The sequence below is a fragment of the Pteropus alecto genome, unplaced genomic scaffold, assembly GCF_000325575.1.
Source record: "Pteropus alecto unplaced genomic scaffold, ASM32557v1 scaffold190, whole genome shotgun sequence".
Classification (NCBI taxonomy): Eukaryota; Metazoa; Chordata; class Mammalia; order Chiroptera; family Pteropodidae; genus Pteropus; species Pteropus alecto.
Genome location: NW_006430462.1, coordinates 678569 through 689001, shown reverse-complemented (window position 1 = coordinate 689001; position 10433 = coordinate 678569). Strand labels below are relative to the sequence as shown.

Below are 10433 nucleotides of genomic sequence, written 5' to 3'. Positions count from 1 at the left end.
TCTGCACCTAACTTCACTTTCAATCCAGGACCAGTTTGTTGTCACCTCCTCCAGGCAGCATTCCCTGATATGCCTCTACCCCTGTCAACCTACTCTCAGCCTGCACACACAACTATTCAGGCAACTATCACTCCGGCTTGGAATGATATACTTATGTGGCTGTGGCAGCCTCCACACGCTTCTGAAACGTGAGTCCTTTGACAGCAGACCCAGATCAGTTATTTCTCTATGCGGGTGCCTAGGATCTAATAAGGTCAATAAATATCCACTGATGAGTGAATGTCAATGTGTTGCCAGCTAGTGTCCCTAAACAAGAACCACTGATGCTGGAGTAGAGTGTGTCCACCCACTGAGCCAGGCCCACAGTGCTCTAATCCCAGGTCGAGGATCCCAGGTGGCCAGGCCGGCTGAGGGATGAGAGCCCCAAACCCTCTAATCCCCTCCTCCAGGTTCTCTGCCATTTCCAGCAACAACCCTAGCTCCCAGGACACAAGCAGTGGATCCAAAGAAAGCACAAGATCTCCAAAGCCCTAGGAAACGCCTTCAAAGACACATGGGATCAGTTAAAGTGTAATTAACATAGCTCCACCCACCACAATAGTAAAGTTTAGAAAATCAAAAAGACAGTGATTTTAGCCAAGTCATGGTGAGTGGGGCATGCTCATGCTCATTCATCTGTTCACTCTACAAGACACGCAGTGTGTGCCTGGCTCGGTGCTACGCCTTATATACTAAGCAGTGAATAGGACACGGAAGACCACCCCCATCCTCATGGAACTTAGGGCTGAGGGGAGAAAGGCTGTAAGTAAACAGTGTGATATGGGATGAGAGACTGACACCAAGAAAATCATAAAAAAAAAGATCATAACGGGACCAATCTCCTTGGACGGAGGGCTGGAAAGTAGAAGGCACTAATGCAGGTGCGGAGGCCTGAAGAATGATACACAGCGATAGTCACCACCTCATCGTTCAGAACCACGAAAATGGTTTAGAACCCTTTGAAAATGGATAACATTAGGGAAATAACTTGACTCCACCATGAATGTCTGGTCATTAAAAATATTGTCTGTGAAAGTTTTCATGACATACAGTTTGTTATAGGCTGCATAAAATATTCATAGAAAAAATACTGAGAGAAAAATCTGAGAAATGTTGCTGATGGATGTCTCTGGATGGTGAGGTTGCTGGTGCCTCTTTTTTGGTTGTGTGAGTGTTTTGGTTTTTTGTTTTGTCTGCTTATATTGTCTGATTTTTCCACAGCAAGTATGTATTAATTTAGGTTTTTAAAAATAAATGTTTCATTAAAATATATACTAGAGGAGAGAAGAGATAAAGCCAGTAAGAGAAAAAAAAGCATGGCATATACTGCCCAGAAGTGTGGATCGTGGGTCTCACGGGCCATTGGGGACCTGCCCCGTCCAGCTGGTCCGATACTGCCATCCAGCATAACAGTGAATAATAACAGTAATAACAAAATGTGACATGGGTTGAATTCCAGGCGCTTTCAAGTAGCTAAGGGGTTCTATCTCATTTAACTGGGAAGCAGGGGCAGACAGTACCCATCCCAGTTTTACAAATGAGGAAACTGAGGCCCAAGGAAGTGAAATCACTTTGCTTAAGGCCACCCAGCCTAAGTGCTGGTGCTGGGGTTGGAACCTGGGTATGTCAGACTCGAGAACCCATTTTTAACCACTGTCATCAGTGAATTTTCAGGAGATGATGGAACCAAACTGCGACAGATGAAATAGTAACAGAGCTAATCAGAGTCAGGAGGGTTGGCTGGGAGGAGGAAACAGGAGGCTCAGCCAGGTATGAATCTGAGCTATAGAATTGTCAGAAAAATGCAGGACATCTAGTTAAATTTAAATTTCAGATAAACAATGGATAAATTTTTAGGATAAGTATATCCCTCTATAATATTTGGTGTAGGAGGAATGTTGGCCTCGCTGCACCTGTCTCCCTTCACTCTCAGTCCAAAACCAGCTAATGTTCACCTCCTCCAGGCAGCCTTCTCTGATACAACTGCAACCCTCCAGGCTTGCCCATGCAATATTTGGAATATACTTATACTAAAAAAAATTATTCAATGTTTTTCTAAAATTCAGATTTAGCTGGGCATCTGTATATTTTCCAGCTTTATTGAGTTATATTTGACAAAGATAATTATATAGTTTTAGGTGTACAATATGATGATTTGCTATATATATACATTGTGAAATAATTATCACAATGTAGTTCATTCATCCATCCATCACCTCATAGTTACCATTTGTGTGTGTGTGTGATGAGGACACTTAAGATCTACTCTCCTAGGAAATGTCAAGGACATAATAAACACAGTATTATTAACTATAGTCTCCATGTAATATGTTAGATCAGGTATAAGAGAGGTAAGCTCTGGTAACCCTGTATTTTTATTTGCTGAATCTGGCCACTTTGGGGGCTTGTGCTTGGCAACTGCCATTCTTGGGGCTCATTTCCTGACCACCAGATTCCCTGAGACTGTACCTGTACTGCCCAGTCCCAGAAAACTAGCTCAGACTTGTGTCAAAGACCATCGAGCTTTCAGACTTTATTTTTGTTCTTAGGAAACAGAGAAAACACTCTCTCGATCCCTGCCAGGTAGCAGAGCGAGAACAAAGGAACACACTACCAGTTCCTGCAAATCAATTGGTCTAAAAAAACCACCCCCCAGAAATACAAGGGGAAAAAAGGAAAACCACTTCAAACGCCTTCTTGACACCATCACGCTGTGACCTGTTCCTGTACATAGACTGTGAACAAACAGGTCGGGCTGGGGAGAGCTCACAGGGCCAGGCTTGGGCCCTTTTCTCCTCAAAAACAACAGGAAAACAAACAACAACTCTCTTGCTGATTCAAATGGATACACTTGGCCAAAACTCATTAAATGAAGGAGAAAACCCAGTGCTGGGATAACCTCTCGTCCTTTTCATCAAGATCAAGGTCTGGCCTCCTAACACCATCCTCCCTCCCCGTGTGAAAGAACATACTGCAGATCCCCCACTCCCAAATGAAAGGGGCCTCAGGAAAAAGAAGAGTAGATTAGCCCCCAGTATTTGAAGATGAGGGAGCCGCATTGCCTCACTTCCTCCCATCCCACCCGCTATAGAACTAGACTACTGCAGTGGTTTTATAAGTGAGGTCCCTGGACCAGCAGCATCACTAGCGCCTGAGAATTTGTGAGAAGTGCATATTCTCGGGCCCCACTCCAGATCTACTGAATCAGGAATTCAGTAGATCTGGAGTGGACAGTACCCAGCAGAGTGTGCATGTAACAGCTTTACTGAGGTATGAATATCAAAGGATAAACTGCTCATCTTTAAACTGTACAATTTGATAAGCTTTGACATATGCACCTGTGAAACTATCACCACAAGAAAGGCAATGGACATATCTCGTACTCCAAAAGTTCCCTTTTATAATCCTTCTCCCCTCTTCCTGCCCCCACCCAATCCCACTGACCTGTTCTGTCTCTGTTTTCCAGAATTTAACATACATGGGATCTTACAGTGTTCTTTCTTTCATCTGACATTTTTCACTCAGTATAACTATTTTGAGAACCATCATGTTCTTGGATATATCACTAGCCCATTCGTTTTTATTGCTGAATAGTATATTATTTTTATGGCTATTCTACAATGTATTCATCCATCCACCTGCTAATAGACATTTGGGTAGTTTCCAGGTCTGGGCTATTCAAATAAAACCACTATGAACTTTCACGCAAAAGTTTTATATAGGTATACACTGTCATTCTTCTGCATAAATCTCTAAAAGTGAAATAGTATGTCACACAGGAGATATATGTTTGACTTTTTAAGAAACTGCTTTCCAAAATGACTATACTGTTTTACATCCCCACTAGCAGTATATGAGAGTTCCAGTTACTCCAAATTCTTACCAGCATGTGGCATGATCGACCGTTTTAAAAGTAGACAGCCTACTGATTATCTAGTGTTACCGTATTACAGCTTTAGTTTGAATTACTTTAATGACTAATGATGTTGACGAGATTTTCAAGTGCTCATTTGCCATCCATATATCTTATTTGGTGCAGTGTATGTTGAAATCTTTTGCCTATCTTTTTCGTTGGGCTGTTTTACTTATGAGCTTTTGGAAGTCATTGACATATTCTGGGTTCAAATATTTTATCAGATACGTGATCTGCTAATATTTTCTCTCAGTCTGTGGCTTGTATTTTCATCATAATGGTAAATTTCAAAGAGCAGAAGTTCCTAATTTTGACAAAGTACAATTTCTCAGTTTGTTCTCTTACGGACTGTGCTTTGGAATCACATCTAAGAAATCTTTGCCCAATCTAAGGTTACAGAAATTTTTCTCCTATTTTTTTCTAGAAATGTTATGGTTTTAGGTTTTACGTTTAGGTCTATGATCCATTTTTTGTTAATTTTCATTAACGATGTGAAGCTGGGGATTGAAATTCATTTTTTTTACATGAGGTTATCTAATTATCTAATTATTTAATCATTCAAGCACCATTGTTTCCTAGACATGTGTGTTTGGAAAAAGGCTTCGATGTGGAAATTATCCATGCCCCTTTACCTGGTGAACTCCTACTCATCCTTTAAAACCCAGGTCAAATGTCCCCTTGGCTAAGAAGTCTTCCTTGACTGAAGCCAAGTAGTTCTTTCAACTATCCTCTGGTCTCCAAAGCATCTTGTGCAAACTTTGGTATATTCTTATCCCACGTGACTGCATTAATTCCCATGTCTGTCTCTCCTGCTGGAGCCAAAATTCGTGAGTGAGGACCATAATCTCAACACTTAGCACAAGTGTCGCTTGCCCCAAGTGGGGGTGGGAGGTGACTCAGAAAACAAATGTTAAAATATAAACAAATGAATAAAAGAATAAACAAACGAGTGACCAATATACTTTTTTAAACATCCGAATAGGACCTAATTTTGATAAAGTACAATTTCTCAGTTTGTTCTCTTATAGATTGTACTTTAGAGTCACATCTAAGAAATCTGTGCCCCATCTAAGGTTACAAAAATTTTTCTCCTATTTTTTTCTAGAAATGTCCTGTTCACAGGCCATAGCTTCTAGGAAGCCATCTCCAACTGTTCCTATCCACATTACTCATCAATAATATTTAGTAACAGTGCCTGATAGAATGATTTAGGCCAGGCCCCGTGCTAAGTGCTTTATGCACATCATTTCATTTAATCCTCACAACAAGCCCATGAGGCAGATATAACTCCTGCCATTATTTTACTGAAGAAAATACAGATGTTCTGAATGGTTAGGTTCCATGCCTGAGGTCACATATTTAGTAAGTGTCATAGTCAGTATTTGAACCTAGACAGCCTGTTGCCAGTGACCACACTCTTACCTCCACATACACCACCTCCTGGTTCTTTATTTGTATAAGTCTCATTTCCCGACGAGCCCAGACCTTCCTCTCCGACATGACCAGCCCTTCCCAACTATGAACTCCAGTGGCAAAGGAGACAAGTCACACAGGGAAACTCTCCTCCACCCTTCCATCCTGGCCACAAGGCCACAGACACCCACACAGACCCGTGAAAGACCTCCCCCTTACCTTAGGCCAAATGCCCATGCCGAAGGAGCTGCTGTCCGCCATCTGGTGCAGGTACAGCTCCGTCCTAGAAGCAGAGAAGGCACCAGAAGTAAGGCGGGGCCCGCCCATACCTGTGGCCTGGCAGGGCAGGTGGTCGTCATGGTGTGGAGCTCCACACAGTGTCCCAGGCAGTCTCAGTAGCTTCCCCAGGCCCTGATCCCACCTCCCAAATATTCCTCAGTCATTGTGCTCACACAGTCCCTCCTCAGTGCTGGGGAAGCCTGGACAAAAGAATCACGGACTAAAAGCAAGGGAGCAGGTTCTAGATGCAGGTCCTCTACTAACTGGATGTGTGAACTTGCTCAAGGGTAGACCAGTCAACTTGAATGAGCCTGCGCTCTATGCTGAGTTCTAAGGTTACTCATGACAGCCCCACTCCATAGATGCAAATATTATTCCCATTTCACAGGGAATACCTTGCCTACAGAGCTAGCAAAACAGGTCCTGCCACCTGCCCCCTCCCCTGGCCTCTGTCTTCACCCTATAAAGTGGCATGATGTTTAAGGCCCCTTCTAGTATTCAAATTGCAGGTTCCTTAAGGGCAGGGAACGGGGAGCCAAAGATGGGCTGCCAACCCTGAAGTCCTGGAGAATGCAATCGAAGAGCGAGGTGCAGGCACAGCAATGCCTCCACCTGACTCCAGGCGTATTCCACTCACAAATGCACGATGGAGCCGACCTCGGACCCCGCAAGTTTCCATGGGGGCTCAAATTGGTTCCTGGCAATTGGAGCTCACTCACCAGTCCCCAGTCAGTCTCTCCAGCTCTGGGTCTTTTAGTACCTTCTCCCCAAGTTCCCTACAGACCCCACACCCATGACCTCTGCCTCACATCCTGGAAGAAGCCTTGTCAGAAAGATTTCGAGTCCAATCCCAGCCCTGCCAGTTAGCCGACAAGGTAGTTCTACCCTGAATCTCCCTTTAACTCATCTGTAAACGGGCTTCCTATCGCTTGCCTCACACGGATACAGAAGCGATGACCCCAATGTCAGAGTCACCAGAGAGATGTGCCTGCTCTTCAGCATTCTGACAGATGAGAAAATAGAGGCCCTCCGACCCGAAGGCTCTCACCTGAAGCCATGGAGCTGGAGAGCAGGATTCAGACTCCATGTGCAGAGTTTACGTGCTGTGCTCTCCCACGTTACACCCCCCACTATGCATCACACACAGTGCCTGCTGCCTTGACATGTGATCTGGTTCTAATGCCCACAGGCTGGCACTAGTACCCATTCCACAGAAAAGGACAATGTGGTTCAGAGAGGACCACATGGGGCAAAGCCCAGACCTGCACACACATCCGTCTGACTCTAAAGTCAGTCCTTTACAGCACACATCTGTCAGGACCTACGCGGGGTGTCCCCAGGAGGCCCTCCCAGGTGAATCTCATCTGGCTACCCTGCTGGCCGCTCCACCCAGTGCCCCCTTGTCCTGAGGCACCCCATTCAGGCAAACTCTCATGTATATTCAAAGTTCCCATAAGTTTAGGAACCTCTGGAAGACTTGGGATCTGCTGTTCCTTGTCCTCCTCTCACGCTGCTGTCAGCTCGGTGTTGACATGCCACCGCACAGCAGACAGCATCTATGTTCCTTGTCCTCCTCTCACGCTGCTGTCAGCTCGTGTGGTGCTGACGTGCCACCACACAGCAGACAGCTTCCTGCACCTCCCAGCATCTATAAAGAGCTGTATGTGAACTATATCTCTTAATCTCGTAAGGTCAGCCAAGGTATCAGTTCCACTTTACAGAGGAAGAAATCGAGGTTCAGAGAGGTCAACACAGCCAAGGTTACCCAAGCCGTGAGTAGTACCAGGCAGCTGGAATTGGAGGCCAGGTTCCTAACTACTGCGTTCCACTGCTTCTCGGCTCTGGACAAAAGCTACAGCTGGGCCCCTGGAGAGCAGGTGCCTTTGGTCTCACTGCTCTCAGCTGTCCCTGCCCGGCGCAGCCACTCACCTGAGATCCGGGTCCAATCCCGCTAGCATCTGGGAGAAAATCTCGAAGTTGCCTTCCCCTTCTGGCTGGCGTGCCACACGGTTCTTCTCCAAAAGCATTGTCTGCAAGGGGAGAGGACGGGCACCTGGTCAGCACTTGGGGTCCATCTGTCTCATGCCTGGTATCCAGCTACCTGGACCCACCCTTGGGAGCAACACTTCAGGTCCAAACTCTGCCGGACAGCTTCGTATCAAAACTTATCGGTCCTTTGTCTCACTAATCTAGACTCCATCTAGGTAGTCAGCTAATGCCATAGACTTGTTCCAGTTAAGGTATCCAAAGGGAAGAACAACGACCTGGAGCCACTCTCCAATATATCCTTATTTCACAGGAGCCCAAATGGTCGTGAACGGTAGGTGTTCAGGGCCAGGATGGAAAAGGGACTTATTTGGCACCGACGAGTTTTTCTTGAGTCTGCATATGATACCAGCTCTACATACAAACGACGCTTCTAATAACCTGATCCCATTTTTGTTCAAAACGAATGTCTGAAGGGGAAGTGGAGGGGCACGGGTGATTCGGAGATAGGAACAAGCAGGCATGTGTTCGTCACACACTGACTGCCACGGAAGACCAGCGAGCGTCTGTTTCATTTCAGCTTATGCTTCTAAGACCCAACTAATGAGTGGCTGAATTATATATTTATTCATGAATATTTTATCCTCGCCATATTGTGAGGTGCAGACGGACCGGCTTGCTCTATGATGGGACTTTCTGGGGCACCGAGTGAGGTGAGGAGGAGCTGGCCATGGCTGGGGAGCCGTGACCATTTAGACACATTCCAGGGTCCCAGCTGGAAGCATGGGTTCTGCTAAGTGGGGCTGAAGACACTGCAGCCCAAGAATCCTCCTCTGCCATCCACCCAGAGGCCTTACCTGGAGCTGAGCAGCTGTGACTCGGCCTGTGGCATTGAAGTCCAGTGACATCACCATGGTGAACCGGGTGGCACTGAGGCTGTGGCCAGTGGACATGGAGCCGAAAGCCCGGAGGATAGTGAAGGTGGCTCGAATCTTCTCCACTGTGGGTGGCATGGGGCAGAATGTCACCCACGGCCCAGGTGCTACCATTCCCACCTCTCACAGTCTTCCTCATCATCTTCCTCACTGGTGCCTCCCCCGGGGCCAAACGCCATTCTGGCCCTAGGCCCTGGTCAGCTCCCTGCCACCTCCTCAACTCAACTCTAAACCACACACATTCCTATGCCAGCCTGGCCCTGTGCTGCAAGCAGGGGTGCAGGGGGAGCAAGGCTGGGTCAAGACGGAGGAGATACTCAGGCTTAGGACTGGTACATTCTGGGACAGGGGCTGCCCTCGGGCCCCCTGGGCCTGCTGGAGCCTCAGAGGACGGCAGGCACTAACGTTCTCGGACCTGCTCTCAGGGAACTCCCCATTGCAAGGTTTGAAAAGCCCTTCGGTCTCCCCGCAACTTTCTTTTCGATTGTAGTTGATAGTCAATAATATATCATATTAGTTTTAGACGTATAGCATAGTGGTTAGACATTCATATAATTTATAAAGCGACCCCCTCAGTTAGACTAGTACCCGCCTGGCATTTTCATAGTTATTACGATATTATTGACTATATTCACTATGCTGTGCTTGACATCACCATGACTATTTTGTAACTACCAATTTGTACTTCTTAATTCTTTCACCTTTTTCATCCAGCTCTCCAACCCCCTCCCATCTGATAACTTTCAGTCTGTTCTCTGTAACCATGAGTCTGTTTCTCTTGTCTTTGTTTATTCTGTTCTTTAGATTCCACCCCACAACTATTCATTGAGCACCTACAATGCACTAGGCACTCTGCTAGGCACCTGGATACAGCATAACCTGACTCCCACCCTCAAACACACACTCACAGGAGAACTACATTTTAGGGAAGCAAAGACTGGTACCTCTCCACACTGTATCCTCAGCTCCTAACATGTGCCAAGTGTAAAGCACGTGATCATTAAATCCCTGGAATAACCCCAGGGGAGCAGCAACAGAACATAGTATCTAAGTGAGTTGGAATACAGGCTCTGCCCTTTGCTAGTTACCTGATTTGGGGCAATTAATTAAGCTCCCTGTGGGTCCGATACCCCATCTAAAAGATGAGAATAATGTCAAGTGCTTAGAAAATGCTCCAAATGTGGGATTGTTTTTATTCATTATAACTAGAAAAACAATATTGCCTAGGCCACGTGTTCTCGGCAGGAAGAATATTGCCCTCAGGAGGGCAGAAACTGATGCTTGGAGATGGGGGATTTTACTTTCTGATATATAGAGCACAGGTATACATACATAAACAGATCACGGTTTATCTAAGACATTAAAATTTCATGTCAGGAGATGATTAGAGGAGAAAATGTTTAAAAGACTCCTTAGGGAAGCAAAATGAAAAAAAAGAAAAAATGCTAACACTGGCCCAGGGGTTACAGCTCTGGAGCCAGACCACCCAGTTTGAATCTGAGCTCTAAGATGTATTAGCTGTGTGGCCTTAGGCAAGCTAGTTAACTTCTCTGAGTCTTAAATCCTCATCCATAAAATTTAAATAATATCGACCTTATAGGGCTGTTTTAAATAATAAATAAGTTAATTTGCTTGGTATAGGGCATGGCACCTTAGTCCTCAGCAAATGTATTATTTATTCTTATTATAAACAGCACTCTTTCTTTAAGGTCTAGCTCAAACATCATTTCCTCCAGGAAGCTCCTTTCCACCTCCTCCGTGCTCCCACCACCACCCCCCTAACCAGTCTGCCAGCACTTTGTGCATTCGAGTTTGGCACACATGATTAGTTCAGTTACCCTTCTGGCTGTCAGCTCTTAGAGCGTATG

At 45.6% G+C, this 10433-nt stretch overlaps 1 protein-coding gene across 1 annotated transcript in view; it reads right to left on the bottom strand.

Moving 5' to 3' along the window:
• MYO18B (myosin XVIIIB) overlaps positions 1-10433 on the bottom strand; it is a 228518-nt gene that overhangs the window by 201736 nt on the left and 16349 nt on the right. Inside the window, exons 8-10 of the mRNA XM_006904961.1 lie at positions 8488-8630; positions 7574-7674; positions 5585-5648 (exon numbers count right to left, since the gene is read on the bottom strand). Of these exons, the coding sequence (XP_006905023.1) occupies positions 5585-5648; positions 7574-7674; positions 8488-8630 (308 nt within the window). The remainder of the gene's footprint in view (positions 1-5584; positions 5649-7573; positions 7675-8487; positions 8631-10433) is intronic.